At 37.9% G+C, this 26,865-nt stretch overlaps 1 protein-coding gene across 3 annotated transcripts in view; it reads right to left on the bottom strand.

Annotated features, from left to right (window-relative positions):
• Positions 1-320: 320 nt before the first annotated feature.
• Positions 321-26,865, bottom strand: part of FAM13C (family with sequence similarity 13 member C) — a 43,499-nt gene continuing 16,954 nt past the window's right edge. The window contains exons 4-15 of one of the 3 annotated variants that reach the window (XM_053450157.1): positions 25,841-25,953; positions 19,990-20,044; positions 17,074-17,158; positions 12,337-12,541; positions 11,176-11,314; positions 10,348-10,429; positions 9,739-9,944; positions 7,958-8,041; positions 5,980-6,075; positions 4,343-4,542; positions 2,424-2,525; positions 321-880 (exon numbers count right to left, since the gene is read on the bottom strand). In XM_053450157.1, coding sequence (XP_053306132.1) covers positions 757-880; positions 2,424-2,525; positions 4,343-4,542; positions 5,980-6,075; positions 7,958-8,041; positions 9,739-9,944; positions 10,348-10,429; positions 11,176-11,314; positions 12,337-12,541; positions 17,074-17,158; positions 19,990-20,044; positions 25,841-25,953 — 1,491 coding nt within the window. In that variant the 3' untranslated portion in view covers positions 321-756. Of the gene's footprint in view, positions 881-2,423; positions 2,526-4,342; positions 4,543-5,979; positions 6,076-7,957; positions 8,042-9,738; positions 9,945-10,347; positions 10,430-11,175; positions 11,315-12,336; positions 12,542-17,073; positions 17,159-19,980; positions 20,045-25,840; positions 25,954-26,865 lie in introns of all 3 variants that reach the window. The other 2 variants (XM_053450156.1, XM_053450158.1) reach the window with 2 other exon arrangements.

Here is a 26,865-nt window from a genome sequence, read left to right as displayed (position 1 = left end):
ATATAACAACACAAGAAAAATACAAAATTTACTATGACGTTCAAAGTGCAAAGCAATCCAATGGTATGTGTTATATGTGTTTCACTTGACTACATATTAGACCTTTGGTTGAATGTAAGAACGTATGCTTTTTGGGTGCCATGGAGGGTGTAATACGATCTTGCAAAGCAATTCTTTGCAAATCCCTCTGCCATGCAAATGGTTAAAACATTACAAAAATACTCCACATTTCATTACCGAGAAGAAGGTAATTACTGAATAAATATATACAATCTGCACACAATAGCAATATAGTTTTCTCCAGAATCTGAAATAGAATATTTGATAGAATTTTTAAAATCTTTTATATAGGGAGTCTGCAACACATCGAAGGCACTTCAGACAATGAAGCAGTTCATAGAAAAAAAATTTGGGGTATCAGTTCTAGATCTTTTTTTTAAAAAAAACTGATGTTGAATTTTCAAAGAACTAAAAAACAAACAATTAAAACATCTGTATCAATGGTAAAAGCCTTATTAAATTAGCCCCATTCTAAGATTTCACAAATGCAATAGTAACCATAATGGCGTTCAGCAGATGTTCTTGGAGGCTGAAGAAGGGAGCGATCCCTTTCTTCAAGGTTCTTGCTACTGTTATCCCTACCAGGTAGTGTATAACATTTAAAGTGCAGTAGAGTTTCAGTGTCATACATGGGTGTGCAGAAACACAGTAATTTATATTATTCTATGAACACTGCTTGAGAAGTATTCACAGACTCTAAATTGTTTTAGCAACATCTTGCTTGCTGATCAAGACCTCCAGCAGCCGTAGCTTAGCTTTTATCTGCTTGTATTCACAGTACTCTTCAGCCATTGGTATTCGGTCTTCCTTCTGAACGCTTCTGAAATGTGGAGAGAGATAATACTAGAGTAAGGAGGAGGAAGAAACTTGTAAAGAGCACATTTCATTAAAAAAATCACATTGTGGCCTTTTATATAGAAAAATTGCATCTACAGTGGCAAGAAAAAGTAAGTGGACCCTTTACAATTACCTGGTTTCCTGCATTAATTCATAAAATGTGATCAGATCACAAGTATAGACAACCAGGTGCTCAAGCCAATAACACACAATGAAAATGTTTAATGTCTTTAGTGAATACACCCAATAAACATTCACAGTGCTGGTGGGAAAAGTAAGTGTACCCTTGGATTTAATACCTTTGGTAGCAATAAGTTTGTGTGAGCAGGGCCCACCTCACCCGTTGTTTCTGCAAGTAAAATTGTTATGTTATATACTGCTTGTTATGTCCTGTCTACCCATTATACATGGGTATATATATAATGTCGCTCAGCCATATTCCTAGGAGGTCTGGTGTGAACAGCTCGCTTGAGGTAATTCCACAGCATATCTAATGGGTTAAGGTCTGGGCTCTGACTGGGCCACTCCAAAAGCCAGATTTTCTTTGTTTTAACCATTCTGTACTAGACTTATTTTGATATTTAGCGTCATTGTCCTTCTGCATTACCCAACTTCTACTGAGCTTCAGCTGGCAAACAGACATCTTGACATCATGCTATATGATACAGAATTCTTTGTCCCCTCAATGATGGCAAACTGTCCAGGCCCCAAGGCAGCAAAACAAACTAAAAATGTTTGAGTATTTTTTATGTTAAAATAGCTCTAAAACACATCTCCAATCCTGATTCATTAATCGGACTCCAGGTTTGCTAACTCCTGACTCCAATTAGCTTTTGTTGAAGTGACTAGCCGAGGGGTTCACATACTTTTTCCATCCCACACTGTGAATGTTTGAATTATGTATTCTATATGGACAGGAACAATACAATAATTTGTGTGTTTTTAGTTAAAACAGATGTGTTTGTTCATTATTGTAACTTTTTCTTGCCACTATATGTTTTGTACTATACAATTTGCTAGCAGGTGGATAGATAAAAAGTATCATAACTAGGTTTTGTATGCTGATATATCTATATGCTTGCTTATACCTTGCTTATAGCAGAAAGGTATGCACTACAAATATCACACACAGTCCATCATGGTCTGAAAACCTCAGGTAAGTTTATATTTATAAATAAACTAACCAAATTCAATGTAAACATTTATACTGAACAAGCCCACCATCCATTTGCTACAAGGGCAAACTAAACTCCAATAATTTAAATCTTATACATTTTGGGGATAGAAACCATTGTAATACATGCATTTCACATTGTGCTGTAGTAAGTCTTGAGGTATCAGTTTGAAAAGAAGCAAGTTTATTTAAGACAGAATAAGGAGATTTGTAGATAAGTAGGCTAAATCTAACACCTCAATCTTTTTATTCCCTGCAGCTTTACAATTAATAGGTTCTGCAGAATAATGGACCAGCTTTAAATATTATTAAGTATATGCATTCCAATTTTTTTTTTGTGAATGCCTCCTACCTTCCTGTTTGTCTTAAGAAGTGATCTTCAAATTCTCTTAAAGCTTTTCGTAATCTTTTCTTGTCAGCTCTGGTCTCCCGTAGATGATCAAGAAGTTCAGGCCTAAAGGAAAAACGTTGGAAAAAGAGTTTTAATGAAATTTGGTAGCAAGAATGAAATGACTAGCTTCATATTAATCAGAAGTCGTTTTCCCATCTTTCCCTCTGCCTTAACCAAACAAATAGTATCTATATGTCAGAGGTGTTTTTCTGAAGTGGACCACTTCATCACAAATGTATGCGAGTATGGGCTGCACTAATTCAGTGAGAGAAAATATACAGCATGTCTCCCAATATAGTGAGCCAGACACAGATGGTGGGACTGCATGACTTCTAATATTATATGGCAAGCCAAACACAGATGTTGATACAGAATGACACCTATCATTATATAATGATCCAGATACGGATGGTGGTACAGCATGACTCCTATCATTATATAGTGAGCCAGACACATATGGTGGTACAGCATGACTCATATCATTATATAGCAATATACAGACAGTGGTAGAGCATGACTCCTATCATTATGTATATGCATACAGATTTGCAGAGAATGTGAGGTGCAGAAATGCTTCTCTTTCTCAGCAGATCTGACTTCATTATTCTTTCCTCTCTGAGTACTTCTGCAAAAAGGTGGAGCCATAGGGACATCATCTCCCCTATTCTTCCAATTGGGGGAAGAGGGTGTGTCCAGAGGTTCTGCCCTTTTGTGGAAGGACTCTGGGAGACCTGGTTCATGTAGAAGCATATGCAGGCAGAAAACACTGGGAAAAGCAGACGAAGAAAGAACGCAGAAGAAAAAAAGAATAAGAAGAGGCAAGAAAAGAAGCTGAGCTGCGGAAAAGGAGACAGGAACGCGGAAGAGGTCGGCGGATAAGGTAGGGAGACTTAGGTGGCACGGAATTCACCCTTCGTGCTGCGCTTCCAACCCGATGCACCCCTGCTATTCAGAGCGGCAGGGTTGCGGTGCAGTTACTGCTGCAGATCTCATGCGGGCCTCACCTCAATGTCCGGCGGGCCGCATTTTGGATGCCCCTGCAATAGGCCCCTGCCAGATCTATAAAGACAATGTAAGTAAAACAGGGAAGTTCCCCAGCTACTGCTGAACTACGATTCACGTTACGTTCAGCCAGCATCCTAAAATGAATGCATTTGAGTATCATTGAAGGTGGCTACCCATGGAATAACAAACTTAAATTTAATTCTGCTAATATTTGTCAAATGTTTTCAAACACAGTAAAAATTATTCCACTGCATACACATGAGTTCTGGGGCATCTTCCAATTTTTCTCAATCACAATAGAAGTAGCTGCTTAAGTAAACTGAACAAGTTAACTTCGATTTGATTAGGTTTAGATGAACTTATAGAAAGTCACATGAATACTTTATCCTTGAGATTCTTTTTTGTGTTTTGTCGAAATGCAAGGGTGGAAAGTGGAGGTAAAAGCAGACACAAAAAGCATACAAGAACAACCAAGTCTGATTGCAAAATATTAAAAATTTGATTTCAAATACATTTTGACAATATTCTAACACCCTCTTAGTGTTAACCAAGGCAAGGTAAAAGAAACCAATTTATTGGGGTGGATTTATTACTGATGGAGTTATGCCAAGTGCACCCTCCACCAAAGTTATTCTTGGTTACCACTCAATGCCCTAATGAAATATTAAGAATGACACTAACATTATCATTTATACCATACATAGTAGCTTAGTCCCAGAACAATGTCAATAGTTCATCAGCTTCGCTAGAATCACTAATAATAAGGGGAGTTATGGCTCTAATTTTATTAAAAGGGGATTGCATTTACTATCACATTGATTTGCAGAAAGGTAAACTATTTCCACTTTGTATGGCAGTTAAAAGAAAATACATACATTGATGCCTCATGCAGGTTGGACATTGACAGAGCCGGTTGCCTTACTGGCCTTTTCTCATCTAGGGGAGACACGTAAGTGGGTTCTAGGTCATCACTCGAATATGTAAGCTGTTCATCTGTTACGCCATCTGCCTCTGTTTTTAAAGGTAAACAACTGCCATGTTGTATATTGTCATCATCTGAGTCTTCTTCTTCATGCTAAAAACAAAGTAACATGTTTAAACACAAGTTTAACAGTTATTTTAGTCAAAATCCACTGTAAATAGGTACTCGTTAAGACTGGTTTGTTTTTCCCACATGCTTGTATTTGTCTTTTTAGAATATTTATAGTACATGCCAATGTTAATTCACACTGAGATATGGTTATTGATATTTGTGGCAGTTTGACTTAATGGCAGCCTGCTTATTATTTCACCAAACTCATGCCATAAATACCAGGATCCCAAACAAATCCCAAGGGAATGTTTAATGTAGAAGGTTCAGCAATAACTAGATTGACAACTTCACAAAGGTTCTTTGTCTTAATTCTGTTCTACAGCAGGAGAGTGTGGGTACCTTCTGGCCTAGGGGGCAGGTAAAGCCAAGTGGCCCCATTGGCCCCTTGAAACTCGGTAACTCACCTACCCACTGGCACACAAATGCTAACACATAGTCCCTCTCACTCTTACACATTGATGCTCACACATACTTACATGTTAATTCTCGCAAACACACATACAAATTCATGCAAATTTATACACATTTATGCTCACACACAAACATTTATACATATACACTCACTCTAACGTACATACATATATACGTCATTTACCCTCTCACTCACCCCCTCACCTCACTCGTATATTTCTTTCTGGCTGCTTGCAGTCTGCGAGCAGCCTTAATTTTACAGCGGAGACACACAACACTGCATTATGTGATCCCGCTGCATTCTTGCCTTCCCAGGCAGGTCCAAAATTGTTCACAAAGGGCTAGTCCAACCTGGACTGGCCCATTCCAAATCAGAGCAATTTTGGACTGGCCCAGGGGGCAAATGCCAACCCTGTTCTAAAGATAAATAACAAGATAGGTGAACAAAATGTTATTTTAGTTGGTTTGCATGGTATGACCGTTCCCTGTTAACAAATTACAGTTGATGGGAACTACATGTTTGATAAACTTAATAGAGCATTTCAGATTGATACAGTCCTGAAACTGGGGGAGGGAGATATTGCATCATCCATACAACTTAAATTGGGCTTTAAAGTCATTTTACAGAAATTATGTTTGGGTAGTAGTTTTTCCTTTTCGCATGACCCTTGAAAACTGACTAGAATGCAGAAATTTTAAAACATTGATCCCCGCATCCTTGGCATTTCACAGAATGTTCTTGTTCTGAATTATGATAAAAAAAAGAACAATACACCGATCGTTATGATTGTACTGAGAATGACCCGCTTGGAGCTTTGTGCATTCCTACAAAAAGATACAATGAAATAACAGCTATACACAAAGAGCTGGATTCTTGAAATTGGTGAGGTCAAGGTGTAATAACAAGGATAAGGAAACAATTGTTAAAACATATCAAAAACGTTAAAATAAGAGATTCTTTTCCAACTATACAAAGCAACCATCATTTAAATTGTCGCAAACACTTACTATTGTTGGAATCAAAGTTGCAGTGGACAGCAGCTGTTTAATAATCCTATATCGGTCATAAAGAGGCTTCATGAGGCTTCTCTCCTGCTTTGTAGCCTGAAAGGATATTGAATATTTTTTTTTGTTATTTCACATACAATATATACTGAAGATCGTGTTCACAAAATGTGTTTAATTAAAACATATCATAGTACCGTTAATGATATATTAAATAGTAAGTTTGAATATCTGCATATGGTACGCTCCCCTTACATTATAGCATCTGTGTTGTTTTGGTGAATGACATCAAAAATGTTTTTCAGGTGGAACCACAATAAATGGTGCCTAAAACGGAGTCTTTTAATGACATCACAGTTAGTTTCCTAGGTATAGAGCTGCCATTGACAGTGTATGATGATGTACTTATGAGTAAACCGATTTAGCGGTCAGTCTCCTTTGAAAAAAAAAATGAAAAACATCAAAAGTGGGTGATCAGGCTGAAGAATGTTGAAAAGGTCCAGCTGTTGGTAGGACAATGGTTCTCAGTACCTGCGATGTCTGAATGAACCGCACATAGTGAGCAATACTAATGATAATTACTTGTCTATAAGAGAAATCCTAAAACGTGTCAATATTGCAGTTACTAAGGATCAAAGTGGATGCCACTGCCTTTCTATAGAACGGCCTTTCCCATACAATCAGCAAGTCCACAGGCAGTAAATGTACAGGAGTTTCTGACTATTATATAACAAATGTGATTTGAATCCCTTTTTATTTTTGTCAATAGGCCTATTCTGGAAGGGATTGACAAGCAGCCTCCCACTAGACACAATCAAAAATCTCACTACAAACAATAAATCAACCCATATTACCCTCAAGTAGTTAATTAAAGTGAATAAAAGAATATCCATGAGACATGAATAACATATATTCTAAATACAGACTGTTGGGAAGATAGGGGCAACAAGTGAAATGTGCATGTACAAGAAACGTGTTCAGTGTGCACTACAATAACACACAATCCCACCAGTACTGAATCAAGACAATCTCTATATGTTATAACAACAAGTAGGAGAAAATATCAATCAATGCTTAATAGACAGGGCGGCTCTATCAAATAGTACACCAGGCGAGAAGCTTATTTGTCTCCTGAGCCTCTATATCTCCCATTACATAGACTTAAAGACTTCATATAATTAGTTTTTACTATGATGTCTTACACACAAGAAATAATATGACCTGTTTGTGTAACCTCTTGAATTCCAAAATATGTTTTATTCACCTCTTTTAGTCCTTAAACACTGTGGACCTAACTGGCACTTTAAATGTTTACAGAAACAACAGAAACATACAATGGGACACAGGTAACCACCATTCAGCCCATCTAATAAAACTAGTCTCAGGGCAGATAAACTTTACAACTCAATCGCTAATGTATACAAGCTAGAAAATTTATATCCTTGTCTAGCATTGTTCATAAAAACAATAATAAAAATAACCCAAAGATATCACCGACATCTGAAGATGTCATCCATCACAAATCCATTGAAAGCCAATGGTGGTTAATATATGGACTTATCTTTCTATTGTGCGTCTTTCCTTACTGGCTGCAAGTTAAACTTTCAAGAAATACCAGCGAGATTATAACTTTATTGTTAAGGATTTGAATATTTAGCAACTGATTTAACAGGTTAAACAGTTATGAGCAGGATATTATAATGTGAGTAGAATACATCTTTTTGTGTTTTTATTCACTAGAGGTATTTCTAAGCGGGGCTGGACAAATCCACGTAAATTTAAGAAGCAAAATTAAAAAAGTAGGAGCCATCATGATTTCTTTAAAGAGTTAGGCAGAGAAGCGTCCCAGCTGGTTAATGTGAAATAGAATAAAAAGTTTGAAGCCTTAGCCAGTAGTAAGATTTTAAGAGCCACCACTTTGCTCTTGAGATTTGTCCAGCCCAGTTTCTAAGGAGACTTCTATACCTATCAAAATACTTACAGGTCGTCCATGAATATTCTCAAAATACAGAAGGCATTTCTGAAGACTGATTTTTTCCAGATTCATTTGCTTTTTTGTCATATCCTATTCAAAAAAGTTATTTATACAGTTAGGAAGGGATCTAAAGTATTTACCAAATTCAGAGAATTGTAAACCAAGATTATACCAAACTCTACCCACTAAACCGTTTTCCATTGTGAAAAAAAAGAGCTTATGGCTGAATTATTTTCAGATCTGGAGAATCCAGAGATTGAAAAACTATATTGGATGGACTTAAACTAGGATGATCCCCAGACGTGAAAATATCTTTCTACAAGACGAGTCAGAAATTGTATCAGTTATTATCATTGTTAAATATCAATATAACTTATTCACATACATGCTACATAAAATCGTTGGTCTGCAGGTAGTGGATAATTAAGCATTTTTGAAGGAAATGGACATTAGAAGAAACCAGTAAAGTATTACTAGTATTGGTGATTTTAGGGATTGCGAAGTTCCCGGTGCTAAAACCTTAATCCAGAGACTGGTTTCACTAATGTAGTTTCAGGGGACATTACCCATTATACGGTTTCATAGGCGATAAAAAAAAAAATCTGATCTAATAATCGTAATGAATTTCTCAGAACTGGAGGTGATACGGTACCATATGAATTGCATTAATATATTGAAAACTTTCATCATGCGTGGGTTTTTGTTGGGTACTTGCATGGGATTCAAAGCTCCAAGGCTCTGTTACAATACAGACAGCAGGGCTGGTTTGGGAGAGGTCTCAAGGAGCACCAGAGAATGAGTCCGGGGTTTTTATATCTGCCAACATAAACCTGGATACTCTACTGCCTTCTGAGGCTGTTAGTTAGACAGGTATGTCAGTTTGGATGAAGGTACAGAAAACCTGGAGAAAGTCCTCCTTCCTGCCCTGGAAGGTAAATAAAAAGGAAGGGGGGCAGGAACAAATAATTTTTTTCTGCTCGCAGCAGTGTACCATAAAAACGGAAGTCATCATTTTTCATTGGGGGTAGATATTAATACTATATTGTGTGTGTATATATGTGCATGATAGGAAGGGTAGGACGACTGTCACAGTCATAACCACAGACTGAAACAGTACCCTCTAAAATGCTACATTCTGCCTTCAGTAACAAGTGTATTCTTAGGTGTTTTTATAAACTACATTGTAAATGGTACCATTACACATACACTAAAATGGAGTATTGTATTAGGAAGGGGAACATTAAAGCCGGCACATTAACTTAAAGGATAGAGAATGCAGTCTGAGATCAGAGAGCCAGACAACGAGTCACACAAAGGAAGCAAAACCTGTGACCATATACATGGAAGTTCCCAACATGACATAAAGTGCATCCGCAGTTTCAGCTTTCACCCCAGGTGATAATACGTCGGTAGTGGTTAGATGTGGAGTGGCCATCTTCTAAATAGACACAACCTTTATTTTTCTACTTACCTGCTTTAAACGCAAACCCTGGGAATTTGGTGACAATAATGGTCATACTGGGAACAGACAACCAAATGAAGAAAGGCTTGTGATGTAGCCCAGTAATCATTGTTAGTTCAATGGCCAGAATCATAAAGGGACATAGCAGCATGGCATGGACATGTTACAATGTCCTATCAGCGATGTAGCGCCTATCATACCGCTAAAACCCAGAAGATTAATTTCAATGGATAAGGGAAAGAAGCGCCATTCCTATAACTGCTATGGAGGTGAAATATATCAAGTACAATTTTCTAAGCATCTTAAAAAAGATATGATGCGGTACCTTCAGATTTTCTGGGAGATTGAGAAGTTGTCTCTTTTCCTTCAGTCTTTTCCAGACGGTTTCAACAGTTTCCTCCACAGAGGACATCGAGGTACTCGCGGCTCCGTGCTGCTCTACTACAACAGGCGCTAAGGACCTCTCTTCACGGACATTGCTTTGAGATGTCCTTGGGACATTTTGATCCTCAGACAATTTTAGCTTAAGCTCTATCATAAAAAATATATAAAAAAAATATGAATCAGCTTGTGTGTGTGTGCATATTTCCATATGTCCCTATAAACAAAAGGCAAGGCTGGAAATCTAACAAACATTTAGAAAAAAAAGAACCATGAAAATGAATATTTGTTCTTTTTTCTATAAATTCAAATTGTATTGCTCTACGACGGCCATTGATAGAACTTTGGCACAAGCCCATGATTTACCGCGTGGCTCTTTATTTTCATTAAAGAAGGATATGAACTAAATTAAAGTATTGTGCTGGTTAGAGAAAACATAATGCAATACAAGCTCTCTGTAGGGGCACAAGAGCTGCCAAACCCAAAGCAATGCAAAATACTAAGAATTGGTTGTGTGGTCTGGGAACCCTATATTTGGTACGTCTCCAAATACCTTTAAGCTGCTTGCGTGCTTTTGCCAAATCATTCATCCATTTCAGGACTTCTAAATTGGAGGTTTTATCACTGTGGGAAGGCTACAAAAAAGAGGAAATACAAATTTGTTATGGAAGCAATTCAAGGACACAAGAATATGTGAAAAAAATAGATTTTTTTAGAAAATATATATTCATTCTTACAATATTTGTAATTACCATTTGAACTACATCACTTGATCAAGAGATCAATCATCATATTGATCGGATGTAATAAAGAAAGTAGGACATTTCAAGTGTTTTTTTCTTTAAAACCATAAACAAACAGGTAATGAATGTTTCTGGCTTTATTTGGGTAACTAGATGGTGATGGTATCCCTCCCCATTTTTTTAAAGCAAAGTGAAAAGGCAGCGTTTATTACTATAATATTTTATTAGCATAATAAATGTATCTGCGGTGAGCCCCGTTATACATTTTTGTCCTTTAACTTTTAACTGATGGGTGGTGGCCCTGAAAGGTTTCAGATATTAAATAAAAAGTCTCAAAACAGATATAAGGGTATTCAGCTGCAGTGCGTTTACATGAAAATTATATAAAACGTTCCAGAAATGTTGGTAATGATGCTTCAGTTTGTAACCAATTGTAATAACAATAATAAATTATTAATTATTATTAATATTAATAGATACAATTAGCCAGCTTGATCTTCATTGCAAACAAAAAAACAAAATAAAATCCTTAATTCACATTCAGTTTTGTGCTGATAAAACCGTCGCTTGTAGAACTTTGACGACGTTCCTATCGATAAACCACGTTATATGAGAGAGCAGAGGGGAGATGTACTCACGCGGTAATTTTTTTCCAGTTCAAACTTCTCTTCAAATCTTCTTATTTTCCTTTTGAGATTTTGAATTTGTTTGGTAAGTTGGACGACTGTTAGAGGTTCTTTTGAATCTTCACAATTACTTCTTGATTTGCTTCTTGGCCTAAAAGCAAATAATAATATTGTAACCCAAAGCATTCATTAGTTCGAAAAGGGCTGTCAAAAAGAAGCCCTTTAATGTTTTTTTGGCTTCCAAAATGCATGATCAATAAATATGCTACTATTGCATTATATCATAGCTTCAAAAGGGACCCTATCATGTATCGAGGTTTATTCACTAAAGAGGGAATCCGTTCACCAGGAGGAGAGTTTGCTATACATTAGGATGGGCCAACTCCAGTGAGCTTCCAGGGAAGGCCCTGTATAATGAATATGTAAACTGAACGCCACCTTACTGATTGATGTTTGAATTAGGCATCAACAATAGCCATTAATAACAAAATAACATAATTAAATGACACCAATAAAAACATTTTGACATAATACTGTCAGTACCCCAGTTTATAATCACAAATAACATTTGTAATCCATTGGAGCCAGTTCTACTGGCAAACTATAATCATATAATCACAATATCATTAAAACTAACATTAAAACTACACACACAACTGCTTCAATATGTTGGCTGTGTAGGTGCAATGGTGGCTACACAGTCAAAATTATCAATGGGAAACAAAGATCATATATCATATCGAAAAAACAATTTTAGATCAAATATATAAAATAAGTATTACCTATATTTTACGCTGCAATGGGTTATTTTACACCCGAGTCAAAATGCTGTACCTGGTTGAAAATAAATGTCATTCTTGTAATACAGTTATTAAGCTAAACTGCGGTGGCACAGGAAACAGATGTATAAAAATACCAACTTTATCAGGTGTAGTATACTGACGCTTTATACGTCAGGGACCTCTGATCATTTACTGATTCGGATCTTGTTTCTAGAGATATATTTCTAATACGTGTTACATTATTTTTGGACGATAATATTTGCTGACATTCATTGTTTGGGACTGTTAATGTTGCTTTGAAATGTGGCGCTTATGTTTGCGTCACTTTATCGTCTCATTTGAAACCCCTCGCAGTAACATTTATATGGCGCAATGACAAAACGCAGCTTACATCATAAACTGCTGAGTGCTGGGTGGAGAAGGCGCGGACTCAGGATCCAGGTTGTATCTCTGGCTTTGACTGAAGATAGAGCAGCGAGGTGACAGGAGGGGATTGTCACCATCTGTAATGTGAAACAGCAGACGGCTGGTCCCAAGGCTGCGGGAATCATCGGGGCCGCGATCGGTATCGCTCTGAGAGTCTCGATGGGCTGATTCTAAAATATTGTTTGACATAATAAGTTAATAAACATGTATATCAATTCAGTTACATGCATACGGGAATATGTAGCATAAATAGTCTAATGGCTGATTGCTGAGCTTCTTCATAATACTGTATGTTGCCAATAACCTGTGGTCTAGTAGTCATGTTGCTCTGGCAGAATTGTATGGATTTATATGTAGCACCATTCTTTCCATGACATTATGGGTAAATACATAAAATATGCAATGAGAGATTCGATTAGGTCACCCAAAATGATACCGTCTAGTGGGCCGCCATGCGGTATCAGATATACTTCGAAGTCCTCAGAGCCTCCATTGACCCTGAAAGGGAACTCTGAGGTCTTACAAGTATACATTTCTCTACTTGACTAAAGTTACAAAGTGGAAATCGAGGTAATCAGAATCTAGCGCATGACCAAGTAAATTAAAAAAAAAAGACTTTCTGTGACAGGCACACAATTATTTTAAGTTCAGAAAGGACGTTATTATCGTCTGAGTTCTCATCTGGTTTCTGAGTATAAATCCAGTCAAGAGGTTTACAAGTACGGTCCTGTGATTCATTGTTGCCACTTACTGGTAGTTTTTTTTAAAAGGTTTTACAGTTTATAAAGATTCACCATCCTCCATGGTTGTTCATTTGGGGATATTTAATGATTTTCTGCTTGTAAAATAACTAATGCATCCATTTCTACAGCCGTCTAACACCTCTCACTCGCTTGATAAAACATTATCACCTGTGAGGACAGGATCTGTAGATATAAAAAGACACTGGGACCTATCTGGTAATGAACTATTTAACCTGCAAAATATCTCCATTGAGATTTTGTTTACCAACTTCAAATAATATTTTATGACAAACAAAATTCACCAATTGCAATACATGATGTGTATTACCCCAGGCCGACTTTTCTCCCAATGTCAATAAAAAAGGGTCGGATTTTGTCTCCTATGCTACCCAGAGGAGTCACCCTGATGTGTGTCGCCTGTCAACCCCATCTTCTGGACCTCTCTCCACCATGGCAATACATGTTTCAAAGTAGCCATATTGACCATGTTTCATAGACGTGTCCTCCATGAGCCTGTGGACTTCTAATGTGTCCAAGACATCCGTTGGACACTTTTCCGCTTCCCCCTTTGTATAAATCATGTTATACAAGGAAAAGGATTGTGATTGAGTCTTTAGTCAAATGTGGTACTATTTACAGTATTGGGCCAACATAAATTAGGATGAGTCGCAAGTGTTTGGGACATTAGAGGACTGTTCTTAAGAAGGAATGGCAGACTGAAGAATATGCAATCTTAAAGTTAAACTCCCACCATTTCCTATTAGTAGCATCTTTAGATAAACAGGGCCTCATTAGCATTGCCGTAAATGATTGGCTCAATGTGATCTTTGAGCAGGGGAAGTCTCGCAAATATCACGGGAATGTCTACAAAGGCAACCTCCAGTTTTCTTTAATTGTAAACGTCGTTACTGTGTACAGCATTGTGGTTAAACCTTTTTTCAACGCACTTCCCCTTTAAGTGCATAAAACACGAATAGAACAAGACAGTGACTAAGAGGGTCCTCAAAGTGATAATGTATGGAAAATGTGATCCGATGGACGGATGGGGACATAGAAACAATTCATATGCCATTTAAATTATATATATTTGTTACATCCAACATAACTGTGTTTACAATCTTGGTAAAAATAGCCACTTTGTTTCTTCTGTTGTCTTACTGGCATTGAGCTGAACAAACCCTAGTTATGCAGCACCATCCGCCCTAAAACTCCTACTGTAACTAGTAATTGTTGGGTTTTGCTGCCTGTTTAATGCAATTCATTTACAGTTGAACCAGGCATGAAGAATGATAATTCTCCCATTTGAGTTATATAAATATGCTTTTATTAAAGTATGAACTATCTAGATGTATTCTTGATTTCTTTAATGCCACTGTGACCTGTTCAGCTGCACAGAGGAAATCTCTATATCTATGGCAACAGCAGACATATTCCTAACACTTTTTCCAGAAACAAAGACAAACAATCAAGCCATAACCTATAATTGGATCCATCCATAATGAACAGTGTGACACAGCTATAAAGAACAAACCGGAAAAAGATATATGAAGGTTCTGTAATAAAGCTGCAGATAAGATAGAGGTGGCTCTTTATAAAGCACCCAACTTGTTTTTACCTTGATGAAGCTGCTATGTACAACAATTAAATGTATTTAGTGATTCTATGACACCTCTAGCTTATCTGCAGTATTAGATATTTTTGGGCTGTTCCATATAATTTGGCTTCATCCTTCCTTTTGGATACATCCAATTTCTTAAAGATTTGATTTTTATTTGATTCTGGAAAGTGTTTTGTATAAATGTATACACTGCTGCCATTAAGATAAAGATTCCTTTTATGTACATTTTTCCACCTTTTGGGTTGGATAATATTCTTTATTTGTTTCTGTTAATTCAAGGATAATATTCTACCAACCCAGAGTTGAGGTGTTGGGATCTACATTGTGTTCTACTTCCCAGAGTGCAGAAAATCTAATTGATTTGATGCTAGTTACTGCAAGATGCAAATAACTGTTACTTTGTAATAATTGATCTGAACCTAGGAACTGTGTTACAGCTTTCCACATGATCGGTCAGCAGTATTCCAAAGCAATCTTCACTGAAGCTATTATCACATTAAAATCTAAGAGACGGTAAATGTGGGTTCATCAAGTTACTCTTAAAATGAAAACAAGCTTAACCGAGAAGTGGGTAGTGAATTCCCTGACAGTATCCTGAAGGACCATATTGTCCACACTGTTAACCTAAAACCTGAATGATACATTTTAAGAGACACAGAGGTACAAGTGTGATCCCAGCGTCACATCTCAAGAGAAAGGACCTCAAGAAACCACTGAAATAGTAACTTACAGACACTTGAGACTGTTCTGCATTGATACATACCAGGCATTAAAGACAAGAAGTCTCCATCAACCATACATTTCCACAAGAACAAAAGAAAATGTATGAAGATAGCAGATAATTTTCAGCGTTAATCTAATGACTGCAGCCATTAGGAGCTATTCAATTATTGATATACACTTATTTTCACCTGCTTTCATCATACAGATAACGTGCTTTGATCTGAAGATAATACGCATTAGTCATTTCCTCCAGATCAGCAGAAGGATATGAAGGCCTACTGAGTTTCGTTAGTGGGAGTCCATATTTCTTTAGCGTACATTTGGTATACTGGGTGGAAGACAAGGGTAATACTTGGGGACTACCACTGAATGAAAACAAGAGAAATGGGAAGATTCTACAAGATGAAGCAGAAGAGGTAAACTCCATGCAGAATTCAAAAATACTCTACAGAAACTGAATACAAAATGAGTCCAAGATTTTGTTTAGTTAATATTTATTTTAATAATTAGTGTTCTTGTGTTAAACAAATGGTATCAAGATGTCTGTTGCACATTAAGCCAAAATGTATTTTAACCAAATCATCTGTTTTGGTTATTCAAATATAAAATATCACTTCCTAGCTGTGAAAAATTAATGTGTTCATTTCCAAAAATACATGTAAAAAAGAAATCATTATTATTATGAAAAATGTGATATTTGAATAACAAACTTGTCAGTGAAACTTTAGCTAAATGAACAATCATATGTAAATAGTTTTTTCAAAATGAACGATTAACCCTTAAAGCACTATTCAGCTATTCAATGTGTAATTCTTAGAAATTCCCATCTAGAATGAAAATGAATTCCATATTTCACAATAGAAGGATTCACGAGGCACACACAGAAATTAACATCTGAAGTACGTAGAAACTACAATTCTTTAAGACATTTAAATGCCACCAGCCTGCATTACAGGCTGCAAGGGTGATCTGAAGTATAATGTGAAATAGACGTAACCCTCCATTGAGAGAATTTAACTAATCTGTCGATAGTTCATACAAATAAATAAATATTAATTATAATACAATACTCATATGGCTATTAATTGAGTGTACAAGTGGAACTGCACCAAGGGGCACTCTCAGCTACATGATATTTTTATTCAAAATCAATATTAACGGGGAGTGTTTCTGTTACATATTTTCACCCTATTCATTCTGGCAGGGTTTTAAAATGCATGAAAATATTTATTTATAAAATGGATTAAAAGTGTATATTTAACTCCTCCTCGATGGTAAGCTATGCGTGGTCACCACAGAGTTAAATGGCCAGTCATTTTTTATTTATCAGCCACAATGGCAATATGTGTGATTCTAATGCAATGCAATACATTCACAATTTGTGGGTTCTATTAATTGCTGATCTAATCACACTACTTTCTTATAGTTACCCCAAATTATACAAAGGGGCCAAGAATAGCAGAGTGTGGCATAATTGACATTTTCAAATCAGCCAGGTGTAATGTTTTTATCATTCTCCTGGCAGGGATAACATTGTTAAATTTATTACCCGAGGACAGATCATTGTAGACAACTCAAATACGTACGACGGCTGATAAAGCATATTTCTGGTCCTTACCTGTATGGTTGGCACCTTCGCTTGGCACATTTTGAACTAATGAGCTGGTTGCCTCTTTTGATCCATGAGCTTGAACCACCTCCTCCTGGGTTGGCAAGAAAGCAGAACACAGATCAGTTTCTAAGGCCTGGAGCTTCAAGAATGAATTTTGCAAGCAAAAGCAGAACATCAGGCTGGCTGTAGGTATATTCCGAGAGGAAATCAATCCCTGCGACGATACAGCCAGGCTTCTTACTGCGTATATGGTACAGGCACGTCCCTTTAAACAGGGAACCACCAGAGAGCTCCTACGCAAATGCGACACGTGGGCTCTGCAGCTCTGAGACTCCTCATGTGCATGGATTATTTATGACACCAAGAGTCGGTGATTCCGTCAAAATGACCTCATTTTCTTCCAGATCAATGTAGCTGATATAGTGAGGGGGGCAGGGAGAGTAAATGGGCTGATCAATGGTTTGTATTCTCCTCGCCAGCCTTTCATTCATTCCCTGTGACATCACGATGTCCTGACAACTGACCCCGCCTGCAAATCCATTCATGAAAAAGCCCCATACCTTTACATTCACAAGATGCAGCAGGAGACGCTGCCAAGGGTTAAATGAGCAGGCGATCTATTTGGCTTTCACCACAGGGAACAGAAAAACACCACTGTCGCAGTAACGACTGATCACAATGGACATTGTTCCTAGTACTGATATTTGTGCTGCTTCCCCTCACGTTACCAACAAATCACATAAATAAATCATCCGCTGCATAATGCTTTTGGCTCTGTGTGCGCTGATCATTGCCTGTAGCCATAACATACTGTGGCTGCTCCTTGTTATTAGGCAATCAGTCATCGGCAGCCAGGCTCGGTCGTGCCATGTAACACGGACATCTCTTTGATGCAGAACACTGCGTGGTACATCTGGAACACCTCACCCAGAGCAGTGACTCAATGCAAGCCTCTGAGGGTCACCAATTACCTTCCACTCCGGGGACCGGAACAACCTGCAGGCACAGACAACCTTTTGTACTGGCAGGTGTCCCAGACTACCACTTCCATCTAATCATCTCTAGGCTGGATGAGCAAGATGGGATTTGTAGTTTACAACACATTGTTTGGAAAAAAAAACATGGCCCAGGAAAAGAAAAGGGTAAGGTCTTCTGCATTACGTAATACAGCGCTTCTTTTGTTTTACAGCCATTGAGCGCATCAGACAAGAACAATATGGTATTTCATTAATACACAATTGTAAATTAGCTTTCCTTCTAAACTGGGAAAATCGCAATTACATTCCAGTTAACGAAAGGTTGAAGCTAAAAAAATAAATAAAAAATAAACACATATTTTATAGGCATGCACAATACAGAGAATGCTGACATCTAACAACCTATGGTTGCTTAATAAGCGCAAGATGAAAACATAGCTGATCATAAAAGCTCTACATGGCATTAATAGCCCAGGAGGGAACGAGAGCAGTGTGACTTCTGTAACAGCTTCGCTACACATCCATTCACAATATTGTTATACATTAGCTCTCAATCGACTCTGCGTGTAAGCGCTTGTGATCACGGGGAGTAGGGTTAGGGTGCCACAGCGGGGGATTCAGTTTAATGTCAGCTGCCACAGAGAATCACAAAGCCGCTGTTTGATCCAAGCGCAAAAAGACTCAACAGCTTAGGGTAGAGTGTGTGTCTCACAATGAAATTAAGCCATTGAGAAACGGCAACACGTATCCGACCACAAATCAGTCTATTTTACTGTGTTAAGATCACGAGATCTAAACGTATAACTAACACTTTCTTTAAGTAACATGGGCTACGATATGTTTATGATGTCATGATTATCATCTGAACCTCACTAAACTGATACACTGTGGCACCTAGGGACATCTTGGAAATCTTTTTTTACAGCTAGGAGGACAGGAGAGAGCGGCGAATGACGTTTGTTGGTTTTTTGAATTTTATTTTTCAATGTGGCAATATGCGCTCCGATAGCAATTGTGCAATGACATCATTCAGCCACCTTATCAACCAGGTGAACAAACATTATTCTAGATCTGTTATCACAATACCAAGCACAGTACAAACTGCTGATACACAATAGCACAGCTACAGAAGAAGCACAGAAAGGTCCTGGCCAGTGCTGTGTAACTAAGATCAAGCTGGCTTTATGATGCTTTAAAGGGGCCAACGAAGCAGCCTATGCGTGCATCAGGGGCATCTTTGAAGACAGTGAGACCCGGGACAAGATCTCCAGAGCACCCATTCCCAGTGTAGGTCTGTTCTGCTAAGATTTCCTATGCAGTCTACGAGCCACCTGCTGCTGGGCCACAGGATCATGACATCATATCCCTGCGCTCTCCAAAAGCAGGGGGTGCACAGGACGCAAGGGGCATTAGGGGAGGTCTGTGCTGGCAGCCACACAGACCTCCAGAACTTGTGTAGGCCCAAAAGTGACCCACGTTAATGAAGACCCTGGTTGGCAACTTGGCATTACTGTTTGCATTTCCTGGTAACTACCAGGGCAGGTCAGCCAGGCAGCAGGTGTCAGGGAGGGCACATTCACACTCTCCAAGTACATTTACCCCTAGCCACTGGGTACTGTGATCCACTTAGAACTTTAACCCCTTAATGACAAAGCCCGTACATGTACGGGCTCAAAATGCATTGTTTTCAATGGGTTTAGGGACCGCCCATTGTCCTTAAGGGGTTAAACCACCGGCATGAAAAGGAGCTTTCATATCCTATGTTAATACATTAATGTAATCTTTATAACTTCATAACATAAAAAAAATAATAGACAGATGTCCCAAACATCTATCACATAAAGCTAAACTCCTCTTTATCATTTAAATCACTAACACATTAATATATAGCAAGAATAATCTACAGAAATACATTTTCAATATAGGGTATTCTTACCTCACCCACATTTTGGAAATGTTCAGCAGCTTCTTTTGACTGGATCCTCATAACAGGGCTGTTCCTATAACCCATATAGAATTAAGTCAATCAATTTTGCGCAAGAATTGGAAGTTTGTTAAAATTACAAAGTTAGCGGTGTACACATTGATATATATCTATACAAATGATGTAAAATACCAATTATATTTAGTATATTTACGTTTCTTTCACCAGAATGTGTTATTGCTGAGACTGGCTACACCTGTCTACCACTAGATGTACGTTAAATGGATACGCCTGGGAACACTGTAAGATAACCACGAGAACAATTAAAAAATAAGCCTATTGCAAAAGAATGAACTGGACGAGTCATCATATCAAATAATAAATAATAACACGAGGAAGGAATTATATAATGTTCAATGTGTGATCTCATGTGACATCTGAGTTACCATAACACTCAAAGTTCTCTCTTTTTTTAGGAGAGGAAAAACAGAAAATGCTAATGTCATAATGAGTCTGCTCATTCAAACAGCACACCATAGTACGGCTTTATTCTCTACACTCAGGGTAACCAGATCCCCCATTCATTGTTGCTTAACGCTTTAATCTAAATATCCCCGGAATAACCATGACACATCATTTACTTGGGCTGCACCGATATAGAGAAAACTGAACAGACTTGTTTGCAGAAGCTCCGGAACTGAGGCAAGAAAAGGACTCAAGGCAGCTGATTTAAGCATCACTAATTATGATATAAACGCAAAACATAAAGCAAAACATTACAGGGCGTTAGATGAAAAGATCTCATTTTAGATGATATTTTTGTGGCAGTTTAGAAAGAGAAGGGGAAATGGGCCAAATAGATTGGCAGAGCAGTTCTCTGCCATTAAATTGTGTGTTTCTAGGGTATCTTTGGTGGCATCGGTGGACCCCCAATCTAATGAGTCTATGAACCCATCAACTGCTCTCTGCACTAAAAGGTTAAGAATAATATTAGTAGCAAAAGATTAGGTTTAATTATGAGCAGTCACTGATTTTAGATACATTAACTGTCTTTGTTCTTCTTAAGAGATGGACGGTAAAACATTTCTCAAGCGCTACAGTTCAAACAATGTGTGGATCTAACCATCAGCTGGTTAATCTGTATAAAATAACTGAGAGCAACGCTGACACTCAATGCTGTAGGCGCTGACCAGCTGGCACACACTCAGGGGTAAAAGTATACTGTAGAAGGGGAACATTACAAGGTAGTAGACCAGCAATGTACATAGATAAGGTCATTCCAAAATCAACCAGTAGGTGTGTTCCTACTCCTAGGTGTCTCAGAATATCTGTATAAAATATACAATTATCAAAATAAATGTTTAAACTCAACTACTTTTGGACTTTCAAAAAAACTCATTATGTTCCCTTAGTGATAATAAATTTGCTATCACATATAAATATTTAGTACTTTTATATTCATTTCACCAGAGGTTCCTCCAACAAAAACATCTAAATAGAAGGTCCAGCTAAAAGACCGTTAACAGAAAAGCTACTGCACTTAAACGAGTTAATAATTTAAGCATTTATATACAAATGTTTTAATAAATAATGCATTTGATGCAAAGAGGTAAGAAAGTAGACACTAAATTGACTGAATTTAATTAAGATTAGCTCAAACTACTTAAGTTACTAAAACAAAACCAACACCACCTTACTTAGCTTTGTGCATCAGATCCCCCCAAGGTCTTCATGTCATACTCAAAACAAACACGGTCCTTCCCCAACCAGAAAGGTACAACAAGTCTTATTTGAACAGTTACAACAGTCCTCATATAAGATAAAGAGCATTAGCTCATGTTTCTCCGTTATACCCTGACATGCCCTTTACTTGAAGAGAATATTGATCTTATAGGGTTACATACAGCTGAGATCCCGCTCGCTTCATCGGATGTCACAGGAGAGAATAGGAGGGCATACAAAAGTAAATCCTAATCTTAAACTTAGGTCTCGCATTCCAACCAGATCCAATACTTATTTGCTTGAACTGTGGTCACATGTTGTTTTGTGTCAACACACTTGTTGGTAGTGGTGATTGAGTATGTGTGTTTATAGCAATATAGAACGTGAAGTTCCTTGCTTAGTGAAAGGTTAATGTTCTACCCGGTTACTTTTAACAAAGATAACAAATCAACTCAAAGGACAGGTAACCGTCTGTCAATCCAGAGTTGACAAGATCTTATTATGCAGTAGGGCTTTTTACTTGGAGGTGGGGGGGGCATTTTTAATGCTGAATTCCAGATCCCTGGTTTCTTTTTAAATAACTTTGCAGGCTGGCATACCTCCAAATCAATGATGCGGTCAATAGGAGCCTTTGTGTGGATGCAGACTGGGGACATGACGATGGCTAGGCCAGAAGAAGACAGAAGGGTATTAAGGTTGTTGCTTCCACAACGCTTACAGTCCGATAGCTTGGTGGTTTAAATTATAATCTTTAGTACAAAGACATTTGCAATTTAATGAAAAGTATATTTCAGGAACTAGATTATAAATTCAACAGATGAATTAATGACATCCTTCAGTTAAAGACAATAAGCACAATTTAGAATTGGTTCCCCATTTTGCATGTATATATATGCTGCTTTTATATTGCAATGGCATATTCCCAGATTGGTCCCAGAAATATTTTCAAAGGCGCAATGGGTCTTAGAATATAAAGACTTCAAAAATCCCTCTAAATAAATATATAGTTTTAATTTCTTCTATACTTGAAAAACTCCCACCACCCTTCATTTATCATCTGTTAATCACATTAGCATAAGATAGTTTCACTGGTGGCATTAAATGCCTTATTTATCCCATTTCTCTAGATAAAGTCTGGTATTTGACTATTGATTCTCTAGAATGCACCTATGGTCATACTATGACTGGTATACAGGGACTAATCTAATGGGATATAGGAGCCAGAAGTATGTTTTTTAGGTGTCACTTGGGATGCAGCCATAGATTTCCGTTTAAGTAGAGTGAAAAGCTGGGGGCCAGAAAAAAATTTCAGGAGATGCAGCTCTCTAACTCTTGGAAATTGTCCGGATCTGAACACAATAAGTGGTGGAGAGAAAAAAATGGATGTAAACATTGAATGGTCTCAGTGCTAGTGATGATTCAGTCTGATAATGCACAGTTATACATTCCTTTAGACTGCTCACCATGGGAATTCTCTCTCTCTCTTAGTCAGCATTCCATTAGCTACTTAAGATGTTTAAATAACCCTAATCCACTATTTGGTTTACTTAACCTAATCCATTATTTGAAATATACGGAGCAAACAAATGTGTAGCACGTTATACAATTTAGATCTGCAAAGCACAGGCAGAGGATTAAGTGCTCGCTAGAGCTGACCAGCATCAACCCTTTCCGTATCTGATACTAAGGAAGGACGATAAGGGTTAATTAGTATTTCTGAGAGTTATTTCTACCGCATTCAGATGTGGAAATCAGTATACTTTTATAGATATATATTTTATTCTTTTCCCTATTTTTTACGTTGTCATCACCAAGAATCATGAAGACACCACTCATAACCTGCCACTCCATTCCCCATGCTCCATTAAAAGGCACATCAGTGCTAAATATATAAACAGATACTATCAGATGTTATCATCCTTACTCCAAATGCTGCATTACATTGTATCTCTTTATTATTTCTTTTCATCATTCCATTGGCCTGGTCGTTCACCAAATTCTGTGAACCCATTTCACTCTCTCTACAATGGGCCATGTTCTGTATGAAAATTCAACAATCAATTCTGCTCCTCCTATGTTTATTGAGTCAAAACCTGTCTTGTCGAGGTAGTCATTCTTATCAGATTTTACACTATTTTATTTTGGAAACAGCACTATTACATTCCATAGACATGTTTTGGTTGAAAACAGTAGAACACTAAAACCTGGCTAAAGTTTATGTCATTGAAGTCATGAACTTCAACTTAAATATGAAATATCCCATATTAAAATGGCTTTGGCTTAACCCCTTAAGGACAATGGGCGGTCCCTAAACCCATTGAAAACAATGTATTTTGAGCCCGTACGGGCTTTTTAAACATATCTGTGATATTGAGTATACCTAACAACAGTGCTTGGTCAGTGGTTTATATGAATGACACCTACATCCTCTTACTATGATGAAGAGAAGATGGTAGACTTAGATGAAAAGTGGGCATACGTCAAGATGGCGAGGAAGCCAGAAGAGGAAGCATGGCGAATGAGGTACAGTGATCTACATAGCCACTCACATGATAAACTTTAAGATAACTTTGTCTGGAAAAAGTTCAGCTGTTTACTCTACAATCCACAAGGATGACAACTTTGTGTCTATCTTTGTGAGTAGGCATCCTCGTACATGCTGTACAATGGTGTAGGAGGAGGATTCAAACGAATTACTGAATCAGCTAGTCCACAAAAACAGAATCTTCAACAGTAAATAACATATTTAGATTTGAACATAATGTCATGTATACAATGGCTGATAATTTTGATAGCCTTCTTCCAAATAAGCAAAAATCCAGATCAGCTAAATACAATAAAGAACATATTAACGTGGAGAAAACAGGTTTCATGGAACTTCAAATTCCATTATAGGCTCAAATAACCCAAATAAATATTCTGCATTTCATGTACATTCTGTGGGGCAGTGAACGGGGAAACACTTGAGTTTGGTATACAGCAAAAATGACAACATTGTAAAAACGTGTCCCTCCGCGCTTTAAATATTTCTCCCACGCAGGTGTTTCATTTCAGTAAGGGGGGTTTTGGAGTGGGATGATCTGAAATGTATTTTTATCACTCTGCAAAAGATCCACCTTCAGAGTAATGTGTAATACCCTTTCCCCTGGGGGTCCTCAATCCTCCATTTGTCCTTGCTGTATGCGGAACACCGGACGCAACGATCTTCACTCACAGAGCATCTGTTTTCAAACATACAACATATACACCATTCTATTTCCACTCATTTTAACAGAGGTCCCTTACTAGTTCAGAACATAAAAACTCTGGCATGGAGGAGAGAGCAATGGGAGGTAAACACAGTTTTTCTTTCTGAGAAACACTAAAAGGAACTACTTTGGTAATCCCACTGATCACAGAAATGTCATTATTACTGACTTTTTTCTTTAATAGAGTATTTTCGCTAAAGGCAGAGTTGTCAGTAGAGTTTGCAGGAGAGTTGTGGTTTCTCACTTTCTCACTTGACTATTCATTATGAAGGGTCAATACTGTCAAGTTCCTCCAGCACGAAGGGTTGAGTTCCCCCTGTATAATGCATAATCCAATGGGAAAGAAGAAAAAATCTCAGTGATATAACTGTACAATATATAGGGCCAGCCAGCCTCTTCCTGAAGCTGGAGTTCTTCATAACGTATAGTGAAGTCAAGGAACTGGAATACAACTCTCCTGCAATCTCTTCCTTTAGTGAATAAACCCCAGAGTCTAGGTATCTTCCAATCAATTTGTTAATTAGACCAGGGTCATACCAAAACTCATACCTGCTTCCCAATAGATCTAATTAAAGATGTCACCAAGTTCTTTTGTTATTGCAAATTTTATTAGACAGTCTCTGTCATTCGTACTCCGGTCCATGGCTCCTTGAAACCGATTTTCTGCTCTTGAGGACGCAATTAGCCAGCTGGCAACTTATACAGTGGCTCCTGTGTAAACTGAATCCTAAAGCAAGTGGAGGACACTTAGCTCCGATTGTATGATTACTTGCTGGTCTTTCTGCCATTTCAGACGGAGAACACACAAACAAAGCAATCTGTCCACTTTATCACCTTCCACAGTCCCACAGCGCTGTGATCCGGTTTGGAACTTGGATTAATAGAGACAGGAAACTACTTACCTCTGCGGGAAATCGGCTGTGCCTCTTACGGTTACATGATGAGGGTGATTGTGAGATGTCATTCCTTTTGTAGTCCGACTTTCGGGAAGGCTTGGAATTACATTCTCGATTTCCTGCAGAAACAAACAGGTTTGAAACATTCCTCGCTAAAAGATTGATAAATAATGAGCTTTGCGATGCCGGAGCAAGGGGAACAAAAACACACGTTTATTTAGCTGCTGATGTAAGACGATCTCTCTGGATAGCAGCCACAATGATAATCTGGAAACAGATGGAACACTGCACCTATGAGAGAGAGGTATCCAGCGAGCAATTCTGCTACCTCAAAATAATTAAAACGTGACTGCAAATGGCATTTCATATCCGCCAACTGTCCTGGATTTACAGGAATAGTAAAAGCTTTAGCCCCCCCGTTGCAATATCTGTATTTCAATTTAATGGGACATTAGTTACAATTTCCCCTACAGCAAAGGACAATCAACTTCTTAATGAAAGGATAAGACTTGTGCATACTTTGGAAAGAGTTTAATGTATCTTAACCCTTTGAGTGGCCATGGGCGGTGGAATGATCTGAATTGGAGATCACAATTCCTTCATGATGTAAGCCAGTAAAGGCTTACTATCCATGGGCTATATCCACAGCCTACAACCGGTTGACCGCGAAGAGGCTCACAGCAGCTTCGTCTTGTAATCCAGTTACTGATAATTCTATGATCTATGATCTGCCCGCATGTTCACAATCCCGAGCGATTAAGAGCCAGGGCTCTACTCTCCCCTCTTTATAGAATGCAATAAACACTGATCATTTATTTGTACTAAAGAGAAGCTGCACCTGCTTATCCACTCCAACTGTTCCAACATTTTGGTTATTTAATAAAGCCTGTCACTGAGCCGTATAAAACTTCTGGCGCCTGGAGCTATTTTAGGAAGCATACATACATTCTCCCACCTTGACGGAAAACTCTGCCATTTAAAGTGCTAAATCCAGCAAGCCAAGCATGCCTGACCAACAATATGCCTGCCAT

This window comes from Spea bombifrons, chromosome 11, assembly GCF_027358695.1.
Source record: "Spea bombifrons isolate aSpeBom1 chromosome 11, aSpeBom1.2.pri, whole genome shotgun sequence".
Taxonomy (NCBI): domain Eukaryota; kingdom Metazoa; phylum Chordata; class Amphibia; order Anura; family Pelobatidae; genus Spea; species Spea bombifrons.
This window is presented reverse-complemented; position numbering and strand designations above follow the sequence as displayed.